The 27,486-nt window shown below is 40.2% G+C and overlaps 1 protein-coding gene across 2 annotated transcripts in view; it reads left to right on the top strand.

Moving 5' to 3' along the window:
- UBE4B (ubiquitination factor E4B) overlaps positions 1-27,486 on the top strand; it is a 108,505-nt gene that overhangs the window by 17,959 nt on the left and 63,060 nt on the right. For both annotated transcript variants that reach the window (XM_011000811.3, XM_011000812.3), the window contains exon 2: positions 13,821-14,007. In XM_011000811.3, the coding sequence (XP_010999113.2) occupies positions 13,821-14,007 (187 nt within the window). The remainder of the gene's footprint in view (positions 1-13,820; positions 14,008-27,486) is intronic.

The raw sequence follows: 27,486 nt of genomic DNA, 5'->3' as shown, positions 1-27,486 counted from the left end.
TACAGTAAACTACAGATTTCAGATGTACAATTTGATGGATTTTGATAGATGTGTACACCTATGAAACCACCATCAAAGTCAAGATACCGAACATTTCTGTCACTCCCCAAGAGGTGCAGATTTCAAACTCCCAATTTATCTCTTCCCACCCTCTTTGCTCCCTGGTGACCATAAGTTTGTTCTCTGTGTCTGTGAGTCTGTCTCGTGCCTGCTGTTGCTACACGTAGCTCTGCTTTGGGGGTGTCACTGCGGGGCCAGTGAAACTTGCTGCAGCTCAGGGCTTAATCAGGATTTCTGTTCAGAGCATATTTTTATGGGGGATTGAGTGAAGCATATGCAGCTTATCCATTTCCTAAGAGTGATTTTTAATCTTTCTTGAGTCAGAAACCTCTTTATAAATCTTATTGAAAACCAGATACCCTCATGACCCTCAGGTTTAAATCCCTGCCCTTAGTGCTCTAAAATCTATCCTAAAATCAAGCCACACCACAAAGGTGGTGCAAGGATCTCCTTCTTTATCTGGGCCACTCTAAAATTGCTTTCTCTGAATCACATTTTGGCATTAGCATCTGCTGATATTGACTATGTGATATGTGCTGGCGGTCCCATACTGTGTTAACAAACTTCACGTGTACTGTGCACTAATCTCCCTTCGGGTTTTGTCTTATTTTTTCTATCATCATTTTATTTCTGTCCTAGTTTCTTTATCTCTTTGATTTTAACTTAGTTTAATTAAGTTAAATAAAAGTGTTTTTTGTTACTCACTTTCAATCCTTGCTAGAATAAAGAAGTGGTAAGCATAAATAAATGTCAGCTGCCTGTCAGCCATTTCTTTTCTTTTCTTTTCTTTTTTTAAATTTTTTTTTGGTTGGGGGGCAGTAATTAGGTTTGTTTATTTATTTATTTATTTTTAGTGGAGGTACTGGGGATTGAACCCAGGACCTTGTGCCTGCTAAGCACGCCCTATACCACTGAGCTATACCCTCCCTCCTCAGCCATTTCCATTTGGGTATTCTTCCAGGCACACTGTACCCAGTAGTCTAATCATAACTCATCTTCTCTTTTTATTTTATTATTTTATTTTATTTTATTTTATTTTATTTTATTTTATTTTATTTTATTTTATTTTATTTTAATTTTTAAAGTTTTTAAACACCTTCATTATGGTGTGGTTCCTGTACTGTAAACTGCACGTATTTCAGATGTACACTTTGATGAATTTTGATAGCTGTATGCACCCATGAAACCACCACCATCATCTTCTCTTTTTAAAAACTCCTCTCTCTGTATTCTCAGTTTTGAAACTTTACCATCTACTTAGTTATCCTGGCCTGAAATCTAGACTCTCCGCTCCTCACTTCTCACTTCCAAAACAATGACCGTGTTCTGTTGATTATACACATTAAATATCCCTGGAACTGTCCCTTCCACGTCCCCGTGGCCCAGGCTTGTTTTGTCCCACCTCAGTCTACCTCCACAGAGTGACTAGAGTGGTGTGTTTTGAAAGATAAATCTGACCCAGTTACTCCTTCAAAATCTCTTCCTTGCCTTCATGAAAAAGTCCAGTCTTTGGGTGGTATTCACAGCTCATCATGAGCTTGCCCCAGCCTGTCTTTCCTGCCCGTTTCTTCCCGTGGCCCCACACACTCACCCTTATCAGACAGCCATGAATTCCCTGAACACCGTGTGTTCTCACACAGCCTCCCCACCTTTGCCGATGCTCCTCTGGCCTTTTGCCTCTGGTCCTACCTGTCCCGAGGAAGAAACTTTCATCAGGTAATATGTACAGCGTAAGAATTCGTATTGTTGCTTGATTTTCAAAATTACTCTCTGGGATGATTCTGAAATGACATTACTATAGTTAGCAGAAGTGCATTTGAGTTCTGAAAATCTCATAGTGAAAAAAGCCAGGTGATGCTCTTTGTGCAATTAAACTGCTGCTCGTGTCTGGGGAATTGAATATTTATAAACATGCATACAATAAGAAACAGAAAAACTTGACTTATTTTTTGCTTGCTTAAGCAAAAAATGGAATTTATTTTAAGGATACAGGGGTTCTTCTTCTGAACCCAGGGACAGAAATGTAGTTGGGTCCTGGGAAGGGACTGGAACCTGTCGTCCGAATGCCACCAGGGCTTCCTTTGTTTTGGGTTTCTGCTCCACCACGATCAGCCCTTGCACACATTGTGCACTTCCTTGCCCTTCTCACCACCTCGGGCTCATTTGGCAACCTGGCTACTCTGGCTTCATGCCTACTGCATGCAGCTGAACAGGCTAGAGAAAACCCAAGCTGGGCTGGTGGGTCTGATTTTTCTCTAACTTTTTATTCTGAAAAGGTTTGAATCTGCAGAAAGTTTGATTGAGTCACCTAGATTCATCATTTGTTGGCATTGCCTTTTTGCCATATTCACTTCTCAGTATATAAGTGTGCATGTGTGTATGTGTGTGTACGTGTAGACATCCATCTATCCATACACACACATATATGTTGGTTTTGGCTGAACTGTTTGAAAGTACAGGGAACCGTAAAGCAGAGATGGGGAGAACAGAGGTGGTAAGAGAAGGCATCACTGAGAAGGTAACATTTGCCCAAAGACCTCAAGGAGGAAAGAGGAGCGTGCTGGGAAGAAAGAGGCCACAGTACAGTGACTGCCAATGTCCAGGTGTGTGCTGAAGACAAGAGCCTCAGCAGCGTTCATTGGCTGTAGCGTGGCCATGTGACTTCTTGTGGCCAGTGAAATGTGAGCAGAAATGAATGGGTCACTCCTGGGATGGTGGGCATGCCTCTCTTCCTTTGCCTTGACTAGCAGGTGGGGTCCCTGTGGAGGCTACTTTGTCATCCTGGGTCCTTGGAGGGAGGGTGAGTTGGAGTAGAGCTACACTTTAGTCTGAAAGTTTTCAGAGTTTATAGACATAGTAGAAAATAATAACTTCATTCTCTTCCCCAGAAATTGTGTTAAAGGAGAAGAAAGATGGGAAAAAAATTTATTATATGTCATTGCCATTTTCATTTACATGTAATTTACATGAATAATAATTTCTATTAATGTAAACATACCCAAATGGAATCACAATGTGTGCCCCTTTGCAGCCTGCTTTTTCAACTCAATTAAAAATATTGTGGTAAAATACGTGTAACAAAAATATACCTCCTTTTAAGAGGAAATACTGAACTGACTAGGAAACACATTTTCTTTTAAAGATACAGCATGACTAAGCTCCGTGTGTATGTATTACACATTTGTGTGTGTATATGTGTGTGTGACCTCTCTATGAAGCAGTAACAGATGCCCCAGACTGAGTTGCAGTCTACTTCACGTCTTTTCTACTCATTATATCTCGTGCAGACCTTATTTTGCTGTATCATAATTGTTGATTTTCGAATACATCTTTCCCCAGTGGATCTAGAAATCTTTGAGGGTGGAGATTATGACTTGAGTATGTCTTATCTTTAGTACCTGCTACTGTTGCTGGTGCAAAGTAGGCAGTTAATAAACCAACCAGTCCAATCCTTTGACTGAAATTTTTGGGCACGATTGTGTTCATAAAGTGTCATTTTTTTTTTCCTGTTTGATTTATTGGTACTCTGTCTACTTTAAACCAGAAAATGGAAATATCCTTTATTTCAAAATACACACTCATCAAAGAGGGAGTTACCACTGTTCTGGTGTTGTTAGAATATAAATACAACATCTGAAACACCAACATACTATACATAAATTCATTTATTCATAGCTAATAATAGACAAGCACTGTGTCATCAGGGGAGTAAGGCTGCCTCCATCTGCAAGTCACTGCAGCTTCAGAAGGCATTTTGTTCTGTAAAGATTAGTGGGGTGTGGGTGAGATTGTGCCCTCCAGAGTTAGACTGTCTACTCTTTTGCTTTCTAACTGTGTGACCTTGAGCAAGTCACTTAACCTTTCTGAGTTCAGTTTCCTCATCTGTAAAATGGGAAAATAAATGTACCTATCTCTCTGGATTATTAATTAAATTTATATATGTGAAGCCCTTAGAACCAGCATCTGGCACATAAAGGCTTAGTAAATGTTAATCATATTAATATTATTATTTTGTCTTAGAGTTTGCAATAGCCTCCCAAAGTAATTGTCAGTGACTAACCTAGAAAACTTTATTATCTGAAAATTCTGTATTCACGTTCTCTTTGAGAAGTAAGGAGGGATTAACTTGTGTCCAATTGAAGTCTTTGAAGGAGAATTTGTCACTTCTTGCTGTAATGTTAAAGATTTAAGGAAAAAGTTGTTTTTTTTTTTTCATATTTTTGGCTTCATCTATATAGGGTGACAGTGGTAGACTGAGTTTAATATATTCTTTAAAATAGGGGGATTTAAGTGACAAGACTTTTGGAGCTTTTAAGTGAAAATTAAAATTGTGAATTTCAAAAAGGAAACTTGTGAATTTTGGATCACAGAACTGTGGTCTTCAGATTTGAATGTATTTATTTTGAACTATATTGTTGGGCTTAGAAATAGACATTGTGAAATTGTCATAGCTTTTTATAAGTTTTAGATACGATCAGCTATTCGAAAAGAAAATAAAACCAACAAAATTATAATCAGAATAGGAAATATCTCCAGAAGGACACCATACCAAAGAGTAAATATCTGAAAATGTTTTTGTGTTAGAATTTATTATTTTTGGGTAGGGAAGCAAGATGCTTTCGTAGAATGACTGTTGACTACGTTGAAAACAATGCTTTTTGGGTTTATTTTTTCCCTCCACAAACTGCTAAAAATAGGAGGAACAGTTTGGCCTGTCCAGTCTTAGCTTCTGCCTCCTGCCACTACAGTGGCCCTAGCTGTTTTGAATCTATTTTTAGTTCGTCAGAAACGTGAGGGGAGGAAGTGCTGCATCAAGACTGAACAATTCCAGGGAAACCCCTCTTTTAATGTCATTTGTGAAATCAGAACTGAAACAGTCAAGACAGACTCCAGGAATGAAATTTCATGATCAGTACGTTTGCGTTTGAGTTGTGGTTTAGGACCGAGGTCGAGGAACTGGAAGTTCCTTTTTATGCTTTTGGTGTTTTCTCTCTGTGACATCTGGGAAGATGAAATTCTTTGAGAAAGGCCTTTTGCTTAAAAGAGATTATACTGATCCTATGTGCTTAGGTATAAAGTAGAATAAGCCAAGAGAAAAAAGTTTAATAATGTTTTGGTGTGTTGGGACTATTTTTAGCTTGTGTCTCATATGTTCTGCTTGTGATAAAAGTGAGGTCACATCTCTTAAGAGTCAAATTAATTAGGTAGTCCTTTATACCTGCGATTGCTCAAAGCCACTCTTTTGGGAGGCTCCTGTCCAGATATTCCCAGAGTCCTCAGCTTGCTAAACTAGTTCAAAGCCACCACCGTGGTATAAAGTGTCAGTCCACCGATGGGCATTGCCTTCTACTGAGAGCATTGCCGTGGGGCCACCCAGAGCGCTGCCCCATTCACGGCTGTTTCTTCCCTTCCCAGTAGGTCTTTAAGCTGAGGATCAGGCCAGGTTCTGGCAATCACCTCCTTCCAGCTCACGGCGTACGTACGTGGACCTGCCTCTGTCCCTTAACCCCCTCCTCCGTCTCCCTTAACAGTCCACAGTACATTTCACAAAGTCTTGATTCTTCATTTTTTTTTTTTTTTCAACCTGTGTTTGTGGAGTGGTGGTGGGAGGGGTTGAGGAATAATTACCAGCACAGTGAAATCTTTCTTCTTGGAAAACTTCCTTCAGGTCCGTATTGCGGTGAGTCAGGACGTTTATTCTGTGTTTACATCATCGAGAACATGAGTTTTACCATCTCAGGCTGAACTTGGCACCCGGGTTGAAAGTGGCTTCAGATTTTTTCCAAAAGCAGTGTGTGTACTTTTTCAAAGGTAATAGTACTATTCCATAAACAGTGAATTTTACGTGGATTGCATTTTCTAGTGGGTTTTTTTTCATTTTCTTCTATTTTTCATTTATTCTTTCATTCATTTAACAAATATTTAAAGAGCACCTACTATCTGCCAGGCACTCTTATAGGCAGTGATGAGACAGAGAAAAAACTTAGAAAAGACCTTGCTTTAAGAGACTTAGAGTGGGGGGTGGGGCGGTGAACAGGCAATACGCAAACATCACCTATGTATTAGGCCAGGTAAGCGCCATGAAAATAAAAAGAAGGGCATGGTGGGGGTTTTCTCACAACTCTCTGAGGAAGGTATTATTTATCCCCATTGGGCAGATGCGAAAATGGAAGCACAGAGAGGTTAGGTGGCCTATCTTGAGCCTGCCTAGGTAGTGGGGACTAAAGGTTGAATTTGAATTTGAAATCAAGCATGGACTCTTAGGTTTAACTGCCTGCAAAGTAACAAAACTTGACCTCTAGCAAATTCCCAGATACTGGTTTCTGTGAAAACTTAAGGTCTCTTCACCACGTGTTCTCTTGTATTGGTGTGTATACACAAACACATTTAAAAATGAAAATGCTGGTTTAATTTCAGTATCAGGTGGTAAGTACAGTGTTTGCCTAAGGTATTTTAATTTGTGTTAAAATTTTAAGATCGTAGAATCCTTGTAAAGAATGTAGCATTTCCAGGGGCCTTGAAGAATAAGTAGGATTTATTTTTAAACAGTTGATCCTATTTGAAACATGCAGAAGATTGTATTTAACATACAAGTTATGGAGACTAATAGGATGTACACTCATGAACTCAACTACCCGTAGCTGTAAATATACAACCCAGTTTTCCCAAAGTGGACACCTGTAAAACTAGCATCTCGTTTAAAAAAAACAAAGCATCACTAGCACCAGAGAAGCTGTCATCTTCCCTGTGCCTCCACCCCTCCCACCAAAGGTGACCACGATCCTGAATAATGTTCTAGTTTAGTTTTTCTTGTCAAGCTTTATCCAGATGGAATCATGCAATCTCTGCTTTTTCATTTCTGGCCTTTTTTGCCCGATATTGTTTGTGTGGTTGCAGAGAGCACAGGTTCATTCATTTGATTGCTCTATAGATGTCAGTGTAGTAACAGAACATGATTAAATGATCTTCACGTGTAGTTCTTAAAGCACCTTTACCTGTGTCTTCGCATTTAATTGTAACAACTACCTGTGAAAGGTCGTTAGGGCTGAGTTTATCAGTTTATTATCCCTATTTTCTAGCTGAGGAAACGGTTACTCTAAAGGAGTTAAGTGTATTTCCCAGCATCACAACAAGCACGGCCAATCTGTGGGGCACCAGCGTGCAGGTTTTCTGACCAGTCCTAGGTTCATCTCCCTCTGCTAAACCAGATTTCTTATCGTGTCTTAAAGGCAACCCCACTGGGATCTACAGTCCATCTGTCTTCACTCCACACATGTCCACGCTTACTTTTCTTCTTCATCAGGGTGGACTCTGGACCTTCATTGTAATCACTCCTTTGCATACTCCCTCAGTTCCCTCGTTCCTCTCTCCCTCTAAAACCTCACCTCGGGTTACATCAAACTTTCTGCCTACTTGGCACCTATGAAGCTGTTTGTAGCTGGAGACAAGAATCCCACCATCTGGAATGGTCTCATTGGGTTTATTTTATTTTATTTTATTGGTGAGGCGAGGTAATTTGGTTTATTTGTTTATTCTTAGAGGAGGTGCTGGGGATTGAACCCAGGACCTCATGCATGCTAAGCATGTGCTCTACTACTTAGGCTATACCCTCCCCTTCCTCACTGGGTTTATTTTGAATTCGTGATTGTCAGTCTCAAGCTGTCTTGAGCTTGCTTAGTGCTACCCAGCAAGTCTACTGTATTTCCTTAGTTCATTCATTCTCTCTCTTCTTGATGACTACTTTATACCTTCTTTTCTCTCTTTAAACCCCTAACTCCTCCTTCTACACTCTCCTCTCAACCGATGACCTTGTTTCCCCTTTCACTGAGAAAATAAAGGCCATCAGAGGAAGGCTTCTGCAAGCTCCCCCGTCACATCTGGTGCTGTCCCCTCTCTTCGGCATCACCATATTCCCCTGTCTGCGTACAGTCAAGCGGTACTCGCTGCCATCTTTGAAAACAAACAAGCAGAACCCTCTCTTGACCCTACTTTCATCACCTGCTCCCTCCCATCCCCCCATTTATCTACTCTTTCTTTTTGTAGTAAAAATTCTCAGAAGTCTGTGCTTTCTGTCTCCACTTTTTTTCCTTCTCATTCCTTCGACCCACCAATCAAGCTTTCATCACCAGTGTTACATCAGAATAGTTCCTTTTTTTGTGTGTGTGGGGAGGTAATTAAGCTTATTTATTTATTCTTAGAGGAGGTACTGGGGATTGAACCCAGGACCTCATGCATGCTTAGCATGCGCTCTACCACTTGAGCTATACCCTCCCCCCAGAATAGTTCTTGACAAGGGCCTCAACTACCACCTCATTGCCGAAAGAATGATCACTCTTTCTTGAAATGCTCTGATTGGTTTCTAGGAAGCCAGTCTCAGTTCTCTTGGAGAGCTAGCCCTAGAGGTTTCTTGCTACCACTTTCTTAGTCTCCTTTATTGGCCTTACCTCATCTCCCCAACTTCTATTGTGGCTGTGTTGTAGGACTTCATCATCTGTGTACAGTCCCTGCCGAGGTGGTCTTGCTCTGTCTCATGGCTTTATATGCCATCTAGAGGTTGACAGCTCTCAAATTGTCATCCTAACCTGCCCTTTGTCCTGCACATCAGATTATGTATCTACTTGACACCTCCATCTGCCTGTTTAACGATCATGTGTCTTAAAGAATTTTTTCTCTCCCCACTTCCATTCTTCTTACTGTCTCCACCTCTTAAGCTGATCTGATAAATGGCTTAGACCCAGAACTTCGGTGTCTTCTTTGCCTCCTCTTTACCCTACCCTTCACCCAGATTTAAAATAGCTTCTTACTGTTTCCAAAAACAGTGTGTGTGCTTTTTCAAAGGTAAAATAATACTCTGTCAACAGTATGTACCCCATCTTTTCTCCTATCAGTTGGTATGTATAATCTATCACGTCTAATCAGCACGTCCCGTGAACTTGAAGTGTGTTTTCAAAATTGACCCGCAAATTGTCCACTCACCGCCGTTTTCACAGCTACCCTCTCTAGTTCAAGTTATCATCCATTTCCCCGTAGATTATTACAGTGGCCTCCTAAGGAGTCTCTCTGCCTGCTTTCTTTCTTTCCTACAATTTCTTCTCCATAGCAGCCAAAATAATTTTTAAATGTAGGTCAAGTCATTTTACTTTTCTGATCAGAACACCCTGGTGGCTTCCCAGGGCCAGCCCTCTTACAATGGCCCTCAAAGCCCCTTCTTACCTCCGACCCCGTCTGCTGCTGTTGTCCCCCTTGCTCATTCTGCTCTGGCCACGCTGCCCTTGCTGACCTTGGACTTGCCAAGCACAAGCCCACCACACTCCCCAGGTCCCCACAGAGCTCGCCTCCTCTCTTCCTGCAGGCGTTTTCACATGCGCCCTTTACCAGAGAGGGTTTTCAACCCACCTTATATAAAAATTGGGGTGCCCTCTCTCCAGCACGCCCTACTATCCCTCTCCTACTTGTTTTTCTCTAACGGTGCTCATAACCACCCGGTATCGTTTCTGTTCATTCGGCTGTTGTCCTTTTGGCCTCTGCTAGAATCTGAGCTCCAGGAGAGCAGGAGCTGTTGAGTTCACTCTGGTCCATGATGACTGTTGTTGGATGAGTGAGGATGTAAAGAGGAGCCGATTTTAGAGGACTGAGACACTGTCTGGGCTCTGAATATTCAGTCAGACATTCTTGTGTGTGGCTTCACTACTCCCTCGACTCTATACGTCAATTTCTCCCATCGTTCTGTATGTACAGAGCGGTTACGTGCCTGGCACTCTGCTCAGTGCTGGGAAACAGCAGTGAACATGATAGACGTGATTTTCTCCTGGAGCTTCTGTTCTACCAGGGAAACAGAGAGTAAGACAGTGAGTGACAAATAGATAAGATAGTCACAGACCATGAAGAGTTCTTGAAGGATGTGAATGGAGGGCTATGACATCAAACGAATGTGGTGAGATGGGCTGTGCCGATCCGACGGTCAAGGAAGTCCTCCAGGAGGTGACATTTAAGGTGAGACTGGAAGGAAGAGACAGAAGCAACTATGCCAAGAATTAGAGAAGGTGCTCGCAGGCCAAAGGAATTGCAAGTGGCCAAAGGTAAGATCTAAGATATTCTGTGAACTCTCAGAGGGCCATAGTGGCTGCCGCCTGGCATGGGACACCATGAGCCGAGAGAGGCCACCAGGGGCTCTGTAGAACGCAGTGAGGATTTGGGTTTTATTCCAAGAGCCATGGGAAGCCACTGAAGGGCTTAAACAGAGGAGAGTGATTTGTGTTTTTAAAGAATTACTGTGATTGCTGTGTGGAAAATGGGTTGTAGAGGAAACTATGGTACATGCTTTTTTATCACTTAGAATTTTATTCTATACTTAGATTTAAAAAAATATCTCCCCAGATCTTGGCCGCCACCATTCTAGTTTCTGTCTCTATGAATTTGACTAGTCTAGGTGCCTCATATAAGTGGAATCATACAGTATTTGTCTTTTTGTGACTGGCTTATTCCGCTAAGCATAGTGTCCTTGGGGTTCATTCATGTTGCGGCAAATATCAGAATTTCCTTCATTTTTAAGGCTGAATCATATTCCACTTATGTTTAAAAGCACAGTTTATTTATCCATTTATCTGTTGATAGACACCTGGGTTGCTTCCACCTTTTAGCTCTTGGAAATAAGGCTACTGTGAAAGTGGGTGAACAAACACCTGTTTAAGCCCCTGCTTTCAGTTCTTTTGGGTATGTACCTAGGAGTGGAATTACTGGCTATATGGTAATTCCACTTTTAATTTTTTGAAGAACTGCCATCCTGTTTTCCATAGTGGCTGCACCATTTTACATTTGTACCAACAGTGCGCAAGGATTCCAATTTCTCCACACCCTTGCTAATAGTTGTTATTTTATAGGGTTTTATGGGGGAATGGGGTTGACAGTAGCCATCCTAATCGGTGTGAAGTGTTATTGTGCTTTTGACTTGTACTTCAGAAATCTAAAGCTTTGAAAGTGTTTGAAAACGGCTTATGAGGCCTCTGCGTTTCCTAGGCCAGAGTGAACACAGGTAGATCTGTTAGGAAGCTTTTGCAGAGGTCCGGGTAGGAGAGGGTGGAGGCTTGGAAGGAGTGGTGGCAGAGGAGCTAAGAGGAGAGGGTGGACTCGGGTGGAAGGAACAGGACTTGGTGGTAGAGGAGATGAAGGTGTTTGAGGAGATGGAGGGAAGCAGGGAAGCTGTGAACACAGACTCGGGGTCTCTGACTTGCTGCCTGGGTTGGGAACAGGTTGGGGGCAGGAGTTTCTGGTCCACTTGCCCACCCTCCACCCTGGCAAAGTGTCCAGGAGAGAACTACTTCCTTAACTTCTCTGAGTTTTTCGTCACAGTTCCAGTCGCCTCAGAGCATTGGTGACAGCTTTTACTTTTCCTTCCCTTGTCAGTTCTGGTCAGTGAGCAGTGAGCACCTGTACAAACCAGGTGCTGAGCTCGACTTTAGGGAGATAACAATGAGGAAGAGGGAGGCAACCTAGGGGAGGGCAGCGATTGTCAAAGGTTTTGATCTCAGGACTCATTTATACTCATAAAAATATTGAGGCTCCCTAAGAGCTTTTGTTGAGGTGGATTATATCCATTGATATTTACCATATTAGGAATGAAGATTGGAGAAACTTAAACATTGATTCTTTACAAGATAATAAAAACCGTTATATTAATATCAGTAACACGTTTTTAGTGAAAGCACTTCATTTTCCAGAACAAACAAATTTAGTGAGAAGAGTGACATTGTGTTCACTTTTGCAAATCTTTTTAGTGTCTAACTTAATAGAAGACAGTTGGATTCTCATATGAACTTCTTTGTTTAATCTGCTGCGACCCCACTAGACACTTGTGAGAGAATGAAAGTGAAGAAGGAGAAAATCTTAGTGTTGTTACCAACGTAGTTTTGGCCTCAGAGACCCTCTGAAAGGGTTTTGGAGGCGCCCAGAGACCCCCAGACTGTTGGTTTAGTGGTGAGAGCGCAAACAGTAAAGCCCGAGGATGTGAGTTCAGATTCTAGCTCTGCCACTTAATGTCATTAGACAACATATCCAGCCTCTCTGCCCTTCAGTTTGCTCTTATGTAAAATGGACATAATATAAGTACCTGTCTCAGCAGGTGATGATGAGGATTAAATAAGTTAGTAAATAGTGTGAAGTGCTAGAACATTGCTAGAAGGGCCACATCAGTGTTTATTAAATAAATAAGACTAATTCTTTCCTTCAAGGGATTTAATCTGGTTAAAGAGGTGGATGAACAACCAAATCAGTATTTTGCATAAACTCATTGGTAGATGTATTTACAGCAGGGGTACAAGGAGGGGCTTTGAACTTTGGGATCAGGAATCAGAATGTTCTTGTTGTTTGAACAATCAAAGGAGCAGATTTCCAATAAGGTTAGAATGACAGGCAGATTTTCAGTTCTGATGAGGTCCATCCCAGTTAGCATATGTCATAGTTTAATTTTTTCATCTTCCTTATTCGTAAAGGAAAGTGTGTGAGCAGCCTAGTTTGCTTCTTTGATACCTGCTCAGAGCCAGAAGCCTTATTGGTTTTTTTTTTAAATTGAAGTGTGGTCAGTTATAATATGTCAGTTTCTGGTGTACAGCACAATGTCCCAGTCATGCATATACATACAAATATTCATTTTCACATTCCTTTTCATTAAAGGTTATTACAAGATGTTGGATATAGTTCCCTATGCCATACAGAAGAAATTTTTTAAAATCTATTTTTATATATAGTGGCTAACATTTGCAAATCTCAAACTCCCAAATTTATTCCTTCCCACCCCTTTTCCCCCGGTATCCATAAGATTGTTTACTATGTTTGCAAGTCTTATTCTACTTTGTAGATGAGTTCATTTGTCCTCTTTTTTCTTTTCTTTTCTTTTTTTAGATTCCATGTATGAGTGATATATAGCATTTTTCTTTCTCTTTCTGGCTTACTTCACTGAGAATGACAATCTCCATGTCCATCCATGTTGCTGCAAATGGCATTATTTTATTCTTTTTTATGGCTGAGTAGTATTCCATTGTATAAATATACCACAACTTTTTTACCCAGTCATCTGTCAATGGACATTTAGGTTGCTTCCATGTCTTGGCTATTGCATACCAGAAGCCTTATTGTAATTGCTACGCAGCCCACTGCCAGGGAGGGCAGGTGCTCAATAAGAGTATTGTCTGGTGGTAAATTAATGACTATCAAAAACGTGGGGAAAACACTTCTGTGATCCAGTGGGATTTTGTGGTACATATTTGTAATCACTTGGTAACTCTGGGACATAATTATAAAGAAGTGGTAGATGGTATTTTTATTGAAGTTAAGTAAGGAAAACCTAATCATTTTGTTCTTGAAAGTGAGAGTAAAATGTGTCTGAGTGTAACTTTTGTGACTTTCTCTCATTGTTTTAGTGAGTTATATTGAGTATTTATTTTAAAGCCTACCTATTTAAAAAGACCAAGTTATATAGTTTTTATTACAGTAGCAACAAGCTCTAGTGTGTTTAAAAGTGTAGTCTGCTTATTATAAATTCAGTGTCACTCAAGAAGGTTTGGTAAGCAGAGATGGTAAGGCGATTGAAATGCAGTTTTTAAAAGTGAGGTGGTAGCTTATCAAATTCTGGTACAGTTATTACTTGTCTCAAGGCATGTTTAGTTGTTAAGCTCTAGCACAGTTATTGATAACGTTGCTGGTATTCACGGGCCAAACTGTGTTTCTGCTGTTTATAGAATGCCCTTCTCCCCCTCATGCTGTAGATCCGACGGAGGCGCCTTGCACGACTTGCTGGTGGACAGACCTCCCAGCCAAGCACCCCACTCACCTCTCCGCAGAGGGAGAACCCTCCGGGGCCTCCTATAGCAGCGTCAGCCCCAGGCCCCTCCCAGAGTCTTGGTCTTAACGTCCACAACATGACCCCAGCTACCTCCCCAATAGGTGCATCAGGTAAGTCTTACCTTCCTACCTGGGACACATTTATAGGTCCAGTCATGGCTTTCTGTTAAGCTTACAATTGTGATCTTTACACAGCAGGATATAATGAATTGAACAGCAGCTTTTTAAAATCTTTCAAGCAGTAGTTTAAAGATTGAGATCATTACAATGTGTTTTGTGAATGTCTATTCATTTTGATTGTGATCTGTTAAAACTAATTGTTTTCCTTTCTATCACTGTCATCCTTTTTTTCAAACAGGGTCAGCTCTTATCTCTGATGGCCAAGGGATTAAGACTAAATTTGGTTCTGCTGATTTTATGAGTTTGGTTGATGCTTTTCTTTTCAGATAAAATAATCTGAAAAATGCAAAATTGAAATAATGGTCAAAATAACAAGCCTCTAATTACAGATTTACTTGTCTTCATTCTTCATTGTCGTAGAACTCTTTCTCTAAATTTTCAGGGTATAAAAAGCTCACCTGATGTGATGTTTTATAACTCTCTCATTGACCATTGTTTAACTGTCATAAAGATTTATTTCTGTATAACCGCTGAGCTCATGGTTGATATTCAGGACTGTCTTTGTTGGGAAACGCTGATATTGACTCATACTGTGTATTTGAAAATATCTGTCCTTTCTCTCAGTGAACTTTTCTATCAAACGTAGTAATTATTACCATGATAGTTATGATTTTAATTAAGATTCTGTTTAGGAAAAAGTAGGTGCTAAGAGACCTGCATTGATCATCATATCATCTAATAATTTAATACATGATTGTCAGTTCTGCAGTCATTTAATGCACTCTCCCTTAGTCACCTCTAAAATCTGTCTTCTTGATCTAGGATAACTTGTCAATTAAAAAGTATTTGCAGAGTCTTTGTTACTGTAACTCTTGTTGGGCATCATTGTAGAGTCTTCCCCATGTAAATATAGATGCTTCTACATAAATCCATTCATTATAAAAATGAGAGGGGTTCAGGCCAAAACATCAGCTAGTAATAAACAATGCCTTTGCCTGAAATGTTGCCTCTGCACCCCTTCTTTGAGAAGCTGTGATGGTCTTTTAATAGGGGAAGGGTTCAGGATTCCAGTTGTGTTTTCACCTTTTCCTTGGAAACTGTGCTGCCAGCAGTGCTGCTGGTCTTACTGCGATCAGCCCCCACCTGGAATGCTGGAAATGGTGCAGGGAAGAGCTGTGGGACGAGAAGGGGCCTGAAATCTCACTGCATCAGCAAATGTCAGGCCGGAGTCCCAGAACTCCGCCTGCTCGTGGCAGGCTCCTCAACACTCCAGTCACAGCACATTTGGGACCACCAGGAATAATCTCAGCCTGCCCCTCCTCCCTGCCTGTGTCAGCCACCAAATCTCCCATGGCCTCATCCCTTATCTCCTAGTCTCCAGTCCTTACCTGGCTTGTTACATATACCTCTCTGACCCCACCTCCCCCTGCCCCCACTCTAAGTTCTCAAATCCTCGTGGTCGGTCACCAGCAAAACCCTGCTCTATGAACATCCCTTCCCCTCAGTGTCCTCACTGAATTTGTTCTCTTCCTCTGTTGCTTTCTCATTTCTCCTTCTAGACCGTTCCTCCACTGTAAAAACACACCGATTTGACTCTTGGGTCATCAGACCGTATTCCCCACTCCCCATCCTTGTTGGGGCTGTCCTCTGGCCCTCTCACCCACAGGGCCCGTCCTGGCCACTGTCTTTCTCTCTGACACTATTTGTCTTAATTCATGGTGATTTCAGCAGCTGCAGAGCTGACCCGTCTAGCACCCCGCCCTCTCCGCCTTCTGAGCTCCTCCCCTTCAGTGACCTTCTCTTCCATCTGACTCCAGCCACTCACTGCCAAGGTCAGTCTCTAGATCTTTCAGTGTCAGCCACCGCCTTCAGCTTTCTAACTCACCTCTCTGTGCCCAAGTCCTGTGGGTTCCCTGGGGGATACAGTCCGTTGATTCCTTCACTTTTTCACTTTCTTCACTTCCGTCTCCCGTATCCTCTGTCCCCTCCTTACCCTGTTGAAATTCCAGTCAGTCACTATTGTTCCTCCCTCTCTTGTCTCTCTCTCACTTTGTCTTCATCCCTTGGCTAAACCATGATCCTAGTTTTAAATCCTATTCGCTGCATAGTCTCGGTCTCCTGCTGGACAGAAACCGTACTGTCTCCTTTTAGATTCATGGTCACAAACTCAAGTGGACCCTTAATAGCAGCAGGAATTATACCATATTTCCTGGTTCACTCTCCCACAGTGAGAGTCCATTTCGTACCTTCTCCTCCAGTCTGTAACACCTCATTCTCCACGTACAGGCTCAGCCTTCCTATTTCATGGAGAAACGGATGCAAGCAGAAGGGAACTTAACCTCCTTAAGCTTCTGTCATGCATCCACCTACCATCCATCTGTGCGGCCAGTTGTGTTCCGCGTGAACTGTCCCTGCCCTTCCTGAAGCCCGCACCCGACATCCCGTCTCCTCTCGCCTTCCCAGAGCCATTTCTCCAGCAGTTCCTGACTCTCCTGCTCCATCCGGTTTTCCATCTCAAGTGGAAGTCTTTTATTTTATTATTTTTTAACAGCCGTTGTACATGCTGTTCCTGTTCCCATCGTGGGAGTAAATAAAAAGGAGCCCTCTTGATCTCATTTCCCCTGCGAGCTTCCATCCCACATCTCTTCGCCCCTTCACAGCAAAACTTCTGGAATGAGTTGCCTGTGCTCAGTCTCCTTCTTCTGTCCTTGCACCCTCTGCTGAGTTGTATCCGGTCACATGAGGCCTCCCATGGTCTGCTCTGAGTCACCGTCTGATCTGACCTGTCAGCCTCATATGACGTGGCTTCGGCCACCTTCTTAAAGTACCTTCTTCTTTAGGCTTCCTGAGGACCACACTCCTGGTTTCCACTGTGTCTCCCTCTGTTCCTTCCTAGCTCTTTGTATGACTCTTTTTCATTCCCTGGCTTCTAAACGTCAGTATTCCGGGGCTTAATATTTAACCACCTGTCCTCTCTGCCTAGGCTTATTCTCTTACTGATTTTATCCAGTTTCCTGGGTTTAATTACTATCTCTAATCTGATGGTTCCTAAGTTTATACCTCCAGCTCAGACCTGTTCCTTGAACCTCAGACTCAGACATCATCTAATACACGTCTCGTTGTCTAATACACGTCTCTGAAATCGAGTTCCTGATATTTCCCCCATCTTGTCTCCCCCTTCCCCAGCCACACGGTCTTCCCTGCTGTTCCTGAAATCTTCCAGGCATGATACCAATTGAGGGCTTTTTTTTTTTTTATTTAAGTATGGTCAAGTTACAATGCATCCATTTCTGGTGTACAGCATGTTTCAGTCATGCATGGACATACATAAATTCGTTTTCGTATTCTTTTTCATTGTAGGTTACTACGGGGGCTTTTGTATTTGCTGTTTCTTTACCCAGAATACTCATACCCTAAAATCGACATGGCTTTTTCGTTCAACTCTTCAGATGTTTATTCAGGTGTCAATTTCTCAATGAGACCTTCATTGGCTGCCTTGTCTAAAAGTACCCCCTCTATGTGACACAGATACTTTTTCTTCGAGCTCTTGTCATAGCTGACATAGCGTATATATTCCTTGTATATCCTGCTTTCTCTGCTTCCTGTGCTAGAGTGTTAAGCTCCAGAGGGGCGGGAACTCCTGTCCGTTTTATTCACTGCTATTTGTCCAGTGCCTTAACAGTACCTGGCACGTGGTAGGCACCGAATAGAGATCTGTTGAATTAATAAATGAATCACAAGAGAAAATGACCAAAACAGTATAGGCATGTGTGGTTTAAACAAAAGAAATCTCAGGAGGATGTGATACTTTCCATTAAAAAAAGTCAAAAGGAGGAAAATGATGGCTTATGCTTGCTTATGTTCCTGGATGGTAAACTTAGGACCAGTGGTAGATTTATTATCCACTGGATGTGAAGGGCAGACTTATGTTCCAGAATAAGGTGCTTTCTAAACAGAGACAAATACTGGGTGGGCAGCCACCCGTGGTAAGGAGTTCCTCATCCAGGAGTAACTTGGCAGGCACTTGGCAGCCTTCTTAGTTGAGATGCTTTCAGTGCAAGTAACTAAAGCAAGGGTTTGGGAAGCTGTAGTGATTCGTCCAAATTGCTTCTCGCATCTTGTCCCGGCTTCTTGCCGTGCTGTCTACCTCTGTGTTAGCTTCCTAGGGCTACCATTACAAAGGATCACACATTTGATGGCACACAGCAGCAGAAATTTATTCTCTCCGGTTCTGGAGGCTAGAAGTCTGAAGTCTAGGTGTCAGCAGGGTGGTGCGCCCTCCGAAGGCTCTAAGGAATAGCCCTTGGCTCTTTCAGCTTCTGTTGGTTGCTGGCAGTCCTTGACTCCTCTTGGCTTGTGGCAGCATCTCTCCAGTCTCTACCTCCGTCTTCTCTTGGCCATCCCTCCGTGTGTGTCTGGGTCCAGGCTTCCCTCTTCTTGTAAGGACACCAGTTATTGGATTAGGGACCACTCTACTCCAGTGTGACCTCTTCTTAACTTGCCAGTAGGAGTATCATTATGTACTTGTTTTTTTTTGTCTCTATCCACATATAGGTTTAGGGCAGGGACCTCATCCATGTTGTTCATTCCCTTGCCCCCAGAACCATGCTAGCACATACTAGGTGCTCTGTAAATGCCACTAGTGAATTGACCAAGTGAAATTTAAAAAAATTTTTTTAGTTAACTTTATTTTTGAACTGTTTTAGATGCACAGAAAATTTGAGAAAAATAGTACAAAGGCTAAATGAATTTTTAAACATTTTTTGTTGGAAACGTTAGACGCAAAATAAGACTAGAGTCCTATTTAGAGAACATTTGCTGACATGACTCTTTTACTGTGACCAGCAGGTCTGTTGCTTTACTGTCCCTGGTGCTCGGAGAAGAGTTTCCCTAAGCCTATTCAGTTTCTTCTAAAATTACACAGAAAAGTTATTCTGAAATATTCTGGACATGCATGGTAACATGCCTGTGGATGTGCTGATGAAGTCTCTGACTCTTCACACCCCTCACCAGCAGATCCCTGCTCTTCTGAATTTTACATTTACCTTTATCAGCCATTTCTTAATTTTTTTTCACTATATTGTTAATATGACATTGCTTTTGCCTGTCTTAAAACTTTATAAATATGGGTAATATTCTTCTTACACTTGATGTCCATTTTTTAACAGGCATCATTGATTATGTTGATTTTACGTTTCCGTTCAGCCAGCGTTTACTTAGGGCTTACTGCAGGTCAGACACAGTGCTGGGTTGTGGACGTGTAAAAGTGAGTGAAACTCAGTTTCTTTCCTGGAAGAGCTTATAGTCCAGCAGGGGAGAGAGTGTTCTTGTATTTCCTTTTAAAAGTCTGTACTTATTAAATTCCTGGGATGACAAAGCCTTTCTCAGTTCCTTCCCCCATCTTTAGATTGTTTTATGATTGGCCAGTCTTCAGAAATCCTTAAGCCTCTGGGATGATTTTTATTTTACAGCCTTGTTTGGAATTGTATTTGTCTCCCCTCTGTTCCCTTTGATGTTTACCCATTGGACATCTTAAATAGATCCAGAAAGCCTTACCCTTCCTGGCTGTCATGACCTCTTTGAAGATGTGGTCATTCTTGCTCAAGAGACCTCCAATGAATCCTTTCTCAACCAGTTTCATCCTGACAGAATTATTAGGTATAGTGGAACAAGTTGCCTTTTCTGCCCTCTAGACCTGGGTTCTTTAAGTGTTGTCATTCCATTCTCCTTTGGCAAACTGGGGAAGACTTTCACTGGCTTCTCAAAAAGTATTTTTAAATGCATATAATAAAACCTAAAGGATGACAAAGGAAACCAGTTATATTGAAATATAGTTATCAAAATATTTTTAAAGATTGTGATTGAGTGTTTATGTGCTCCTTTATTAAACGCTTTAAATGAAAGATCTAGCAACTAGTCAAATAGCTACTATAATTTTGACCCCCTAAGTTCTGTCTCCATCTGTGGTAAAGAACCTCTGCTCTGGGAGCAGAAATGAACCACAGGGCCTGTTTGGAACAAGTAAGAAGTCAAATGATGGATGGCCTCTGGGCTAGTTCTGGGATTTGGGCTAGAAACACCGAATCCATTTCCTATCTGACTGCTAGTCTTTAATATACTTGATAATAATTTAACCTAAAATCTTTTTTAACATTATTTCTACAAATGGCCTTTGTCCTGCTTCCATTCGTGCATTTGAACACGTGTTTAATGCCTTCTCTTTGCCAGGCACGACTGGGAGCCAGAGAGGCAAAGATGGGCAAGTCTTAGTTCAGGGGCTTCGAAGGGCTCGCTGTCTAGTGGAGGGAGATGGACTTGTGAAGAGTCCTCCGTTCCAGAACTCTGGACCTGACGCGACAGGCCGCGACAGTCACTGCCTCAGGCTCATGGCTGTGATTTTTTTTTTTTGGAGAATTTTCACAGGTATTTATCTGATTGAAAATTCTGCCTTAAAAAAAAAAAACCACCCAGGATTATTACTTTTGAAAGTAGGGAGCATCCTTCCATATCCCATTACAGTTGTTACTCTCATCCCTCCAAATTTGCTTGATGTGTTTTATTATCTGTTTCACATTTTAGTGTATATTTGTTACCAGGGATCTCCTGCACACTATAAATTCATGCAGCCTTCATTTAATGTATATTTATTTAAATCTTCCCATGTGTTTGTTAGGTTCTGTTTTAGGCCACATTGCTTATAGTCTAGTGAGAGAAAATAGTTTTTTTCCAGTTTTATTGAGATGTGATAGATAAACAGCACTGTAAATTTAAGCTGTACAGCATAATGATTTGACTTACACACATTATGAAATGATTATCATGGTAAATTTAGTGAACATCTATCATCTCATGTAGATACAACGTAAAAGAAATTGAAAACCAGTGTTTTTCCTTGTGATGAGAACTCTTGAGATTTATTGTCTCAACAACTCTCATTGCTCATGTATAGCAGCGTTAATTATCTGTATCATGTGCATTACATCCTTAGTACTTATTTATCTTATACCTGGAAGTTTGTACCTTTTTACTACCGTCATCTAATTTCCCCTCCCCCAGCCCTCCACTTCTACCTCTGGTAGCCACAAATCTGATCTTTTTTTTCCTGTGAATTTTTTTGTTTGTTTGTTTGTTTATTTTTATTAATTGACCTACAGCAGTTTGTTAGTTCCTGGTATATAACATCGTGATTTCGATATTTCTTTTCTTTTCTTTTTTTTTGGTATAAACAAATTTTTTTCAAAAGATCACAATTATATCCACAGATTTGGAAGAATGTACACCAGGTGCTTAATTTTGGCTGTCTCTGGGTGTATGGAATTTGGGGTGGTTGGTTTTTTGCTTATCCATATTTTCTGACTGTCCTATAATAAACATGCATTGCTTAAGCACTTAAAAAAGAAATCTTATTAAAAGATTAACATGACACTTTATAAACAAATCCAATTATGGCTCTTCCTAGAATAAATTATTAATGTGGGGGTTACATAATATCTGAATGTTTGAATTTTTTAATATATCTACTTAAAAGACGCAGCCTGCATTGTGGTCAAGACTTTACGTTTTGGTCTTGGGATACTGGGTTACATCTTGGCTCTGCCACTCATTGGAGTGACTATGGAGCCAGGTGATTTGATATTTCTATGCACTTCAAAATGATCACCATGATAAGTCATGTCATCTGTCACCAGACAAAGATATGACATAATTATTAACTACATTCCTCACACTGTACATTTCATACCTGTGGCTCATTTATTTCATAACTGAAAGTTTGTACTTCTTAATCTCCCTCACCTATCTCTCTCTTCCTCCCCCCTCCCTCTCCTATAACAATCAGTTTTTTCTCTGTATCTTTCACTCTGTTTTGTTTTTTAGTTTCCACATATGGGTGAAATCGTACAGCATTTCTCTTTCTCTGTCTGACTTACTTCACTTTGCATAATACCCTCTAGGCCCATCCATGGTCTTGCAGGTGGCAGTATTTCATTCTTTTTATGGCTGAGTAATATTCCACTGTGGATATATACCACCTCTTCTTCATCTGTTTGTCCATTGATGGGCACTTAGATTGCTTTCATTTCTTGGCTATTGTAAGTAATGCTGCAGTGAACATTGGGATGCATGTATCTTTTTGAATTAGTGTTTTCATTCTTTGGATAAATACCCAGAAGTGGAATTGATGGATCACAATGGTTGTTCTATTTTTAGTTTTTTGAGGAACCTCAATTTCCACAGTGGCTACACCAATTTACATTCCCACCAGCAGAGCACAAGGGTTCTCTTTTCTCTATATCCTTGCCACTACTTGTTATTTGTTATCTTTTTGATAATAGCCATTCTGATAAATGTGACGTGATATCTGATTATGGTTTTGACTTGCAGTTCCCTGATGATTACTGATGTTGAACATCTTTTACGTGCCTGTTAACCGTCTGTATATCTTCTTTGAAAAAATGTCTATTCAGATTCTCTGTCCATTTCTTAAATCAGGTTGTTTGTTTTTTTGATGTCAAATTGTATGAATTCTTTGTGTGTTTTGGATATCAACCCCTTTGGATAAACCATTTGCAAATATCTTCTCCCATTCATAGGCAGCCTTTTCATTTTATTGATAGTTTCCTTCATTGTACAGAAGTTTTTTAGTTTGTAGTCCCATTTGTATATTTTTTACTTTTCCTTCCCTTGCCTGAGGAGACATATCCTCAAACATACTGCTATGGCAGATGTCAAAGAGCATACTACCAGTGTTTCTCTAGAAATTTTATGGTTTCAGGTCTTATGTTTAAACCTTTAATCCATTTTGAGTTAATTTTTTAATATAGTGTGAGAAAGAATCCCTTCTGATTCCTTTGCATGGAGCTGTCCAGTTTAACCACCACCATTTATTGAAGAGACTGTCTTCTTTTCCTCAGTGTATATTCTTGCCTCCTTTGTTGTCCATGTAAGTAGGGGTTCATTTCTGAGCTCTCTGTTCTGTTCCATTGACCTGCGTGTCTTGTATTAGTGCCAGCACTATACTGTGTGGGTCACTGTAGCTTTGTAGTATAGTTTGAAATCAGGGAGCGTGATACCTCCTGTTTTGTTCTTCTTCCTTAAGATGGTTTTGGCTATTCAGGGCCTTTTGCATTTCCATAAAATTTTGGAGTTATTCTAGTTCTGTGAAAAATGTCATTGGTATTTTGATAGGGATTGCATTGAATCTGTAGATTGCCTTGGGTACTATGGTCATTTTAACAATACTAATTCTTCCAATCTATGAGCACAGAATACCTTTCCATCTGTTTGTGTCATCTTCAGTTTCCTTCATCAGTGTCTTACAGTTTTCTGAGTGTAGGTCTTTTACCTCGTTAATGAGATTTATTCCCAGGTATTTTACTCTTTTTAATATGATTGTGAATGAGATTGTTTTCTTAATTGAGAGAGAATTATTTTTAAATAACCTTAAATCTATCAGGTGGTGATAATTGTTACGGAGAAAAATAGAGAACTGAGGTGGAGTATTACTGCCTGCAGGGAGGAACTCATGGTTATCTTAAGTTAGTCAACTGTAGTTGTCATTAAGAAGGCGACATTTTAGCAGAGGCCTGAATGAAGCTAGGGAGCAAACCAAGTGGGTTATCTTTGGGGCAGTCTTTCCAGACAGAAGGAACAATGGATGTGAAGGTCCTGGGGCAAAAACGAGCTTGGTGATGATTTTGCAAGGCCTGAGCTATAGCAGCCATCTTCAATTTCCCTTCAATTTCCTTCTCCACTCTTTTTTTTGTTTGTTTTTCCTTTCTTTTTTTCTTTTTTTTCTTTCTTTTTTTTTTTCTTTCTTTCTTTTTTTTTTTTTTTTTTGGAGGGGAAAGGTAATTAGGTTTATTTATGTATTTATTTAATGGAGATACTGGGGATTGAACCCAGGACCTCATGCATGCTAAGCAGGCACACTACCACTGAGCTATACCTTCCCCCTCCTTCTCCACTCTTGATAATGAACATCGTTGTCATATAATAGTACATTTGTAGGAATTTCAACAAAATCAAAATCATTCTTTTATGGTAAATTATCTTTGGCTGAGAATGCTATCAGAAATGACAGTACAATTATAACCTTTTGTTCTATTGTTGATTGTTAATCCTGTGTTAAGATCCTTTTCTTCCCTCCTTCTTTAGAAAGATGCCCTATTTCCATTTGGTTTGCAGCTTGGGAGAGGGAGTGGGAAAAGGTTGGAGGGTGATTAAGAAGCTGGTTAGAGGCAGAGGCTCAGACAGAAGCCCCAAGGCCAGAGGGCTGCAGTGGGACCCCTAAAAGGCTTCTGGACTTGATAGGCTCCTAATTGTGGTTTTTAGCTTGTACATTTCAGTATTCTGAGTTGTAAAAGGTGCATCTTTTGCCATCTTGGTTATTTAATCTCACTGGATTGGCCTTTTGGCCACCCAAGGTGGGTATATTTTGTATGTATTTTGGCCATCAAAGTGAGAGATTTTTATATATGTTTTTATTATAATAGGGTCTATTATATAGCATTATTCCTAGGGTCATGCTGTATTTAACTTCATATCCTGATTTTCAGAGCATCTCTGTTCCTATTCCAGTCATCATTATACTTACCCCAGTAAGTATAATCCTTAGAGACTGTGGCACACAAACCATTCTTAGTTTTGAGAGCATTTATCTTATTTTCCTAACTAGATTGAACACTCTAAATAAAATTATCTTTTATTTCCTTCTTATCTATTGACTTCATAGTAGGCATCCAGGAAGTAGTTCTGCTTTTGATTTATGAATATGATAGCCATTTTTCTCACCATCTCTCTCCAGTCTCTCAGCTAGACTCTCTAAGAGAGTGTGTTTAAGAAAAACCAAGATTTTAACATAAACCTTCCATGACTGAATCATGAAGAAATAGAATTTATGAGTAGACCAATTACTAGTAAGGTGATTGAATCAGTAATCAGAAACCTCCCAACAAACAAAAGTCCAGGACCAGACAGCTTCACTGGTGAATTCTACCAGTACTCAAAGAGGATACCAACCCTTCTCAAACTCTTCCAAAAATAGATGAGGAGGGAACACTTCCATACCATTTTATGAGGCCAGCATTACCCTGATATCAAAACCAGACAAGGACACCAGAAGAAAAGAAAATTACAGGCCAATGCCTCTGATGAATATAAGAGCAATAAATCCTCAATAAAGTATTAGCAGGCCAAATCAACAGTACATTAAAAAGATCGTACACCATAATCAATTGGATCATAATCCAGGGAAGCAAGGACGGTTCAGCATCCACAGATCAATCAGCGTGATACACCACGTTAACAGAATGAAGGGTACCAGTCCTATGAACACCCTAGTAGATGCAGAAAAAGCGTTTGACAAAATTCAACCTCCGCTTATAAAAACTCTCATCAGAGAGGGTATAGAGGGAATGTAGCTCGACATAATAAAGGCCGTATAATGTCAGTCCACAGCTAGCATCACATTCATTGGTAAGAAGCAGAAAACTTTTCCTCTCAGATCAGGAACAAGTCAAGGAGGCTGACTGTTGCCATTGTTATTCAACATAGTTTTGGAAGTCTTAACCAGAGCAGTTAGGCAAGAAAAAGAAATAAAACACATCTCAAATGAAAAGGAAGAGGTAAAACTCACTATTTGCAAATAACCTGACATTATGTATAGAAAACCCTAAAGACTCCACCAAAAATTTGGGAGTTTACTCTTATTTCTCATTCCATTCTTTCCTGATGCATGTGAGTATGTCTGTATAGTTTATAAACACTTTCACATTTGTTATTTCATTGGCTCTTCACAATAGGACTATGATGTCGGCTGTGCAGATACCAACATTATCAGTTTACAAGTGAAATGTTCAAGTAAATATCAAGGTCACATAACTAGAAATCATGACATCAGGGTTCCAGTCCTAAACTTTTTGTAAAATAAACGTTTATATTGGTTATTCCAAAAATTATTATTATAAAATTATTTTTTAGATTTTTTTTATTAAAGTTGCACAGACTAGAGAATTCCCTTATACCCTTCACCTCTTTTCCCCTAATGTTACTACCTGATACATTTATCAAAACTAAAATTATCCGTGATATATTATTATCAACTAAACTACACGTGAGTCTCCTTAGTCTCATTTGGTCTGTGACAGTTTTTCAGTATTTCTTTGTTTTTCATTATCTTAAGTTTTGGAGAGTGCTTTGTAGAGTGTCCCTTAATTTGGCTTTATCTGGTGTTTTCCTTGTGATTAGACCTCGGCTTGGGGCTTAGGAGGAAGACTGCACTTCTCACATCATTTCTGGGATGCATACTCAACACACGGCACCCCTAGTGATGTTCATCTTCACCACCTGGTTCCGGTGGTGTTCACCAGGTCTCTGCGGTGGAAAGTCAGGATTTTTCCTTTTCCAGACTCAGTTCTTTGGAATCAAGTTCCTGAGTCCAGATCATTCCAGCAGTGGGAGTTCAGCCTTACCTCCTAGAGGGACGAGGATCTGCGTATATTTTGAATTCTTCTATAAAGGACATGTGTCTGGTTATTTACTTAATCCTTTGTGATATCAGTATGAACTCATGTATATTTACTTTTTACTTTGGGTTATAATCCATATTACTCTAGCATTTATTTATTCCTTCAATGAATATTCATTGAGAACTTACTTTGAATTACACTTGAATTAATGACTAAGTTTTACTATCTTCTGTGCGTTAATTTCGGAATTATCACTACATCAGCTACTTTTTGTATTTTACTTAAATCTACCTTTGAATAGTGAAAATTTAGTTTCTCTTTTTCTTCATGAGTCCTGCAGAAGTTTTAATAAACAGGTACATGTTAAAACCTGCTGTCAGGAATGGGTAAGTGTTTTGTGATAGTCTTCAATGAAGAGAAACATGAAAGGGTATCAGGCTGACTTTCTTGGAACGCTGGGAGGGTTAAAGTTTTATCCACTTGGTAGTTATTTCAGCTGCAAGTGATAACTCAAGTTGTTTTTTGTTTTTTAAAACGTGCGAGTCATTTGCCTTTCAGCAACATAGGTGTATATTATTTTAAGTACTTGAAAATGCCTGCGTAAACTTTTTTTTTTTGTAGGAAGATATTCATAGAGTTAAAGGAATTTTTAAAATTCTATGAAAAATGTGGTTTTGAAGACACCGAGAGAAACACTCTGTCCCTGTGCGTGTGGCTGCATTCACCACACTGTAAGCTCTGTCGGGGCAAGGATGATGTCGGTTTTAAAATATTCCCCAAACTGTCAGAAATAAGATGTTCAGTCAATAAATGGATTGATCTTTATTTAAGGACATGGTTTAGATGCATCTATTTGTATATTTTCAACATTTTATTATGAACATTTTAAGCATAGAGCAAAGTGGATAGAATTTTGCAGTGAACAGCTATATAACCATCACCTAGATTCTACCATTAGCATCTCACTCTATTTCTTTTATCACACATCTCTCCATCTTTATAT

Source organism: Camelus dromedarius, chromosome 14, assembly GCF_036321535.1.
Source record: "Camelus dromedarius isolate mCamDro1 chromosome 14, mCamDro1.pat, whole genome shotgun sequence".
NCBI lineage: Eukaryota > Metazoa > Chordata > Mammalia > Artiodactyla > Camelidae > Camelus > Camelus dromedarius.
Note: the sequence above shows the minus strand (reverse complement) of the source record. Positions and strands in the feature narration are given on the sequence as shown.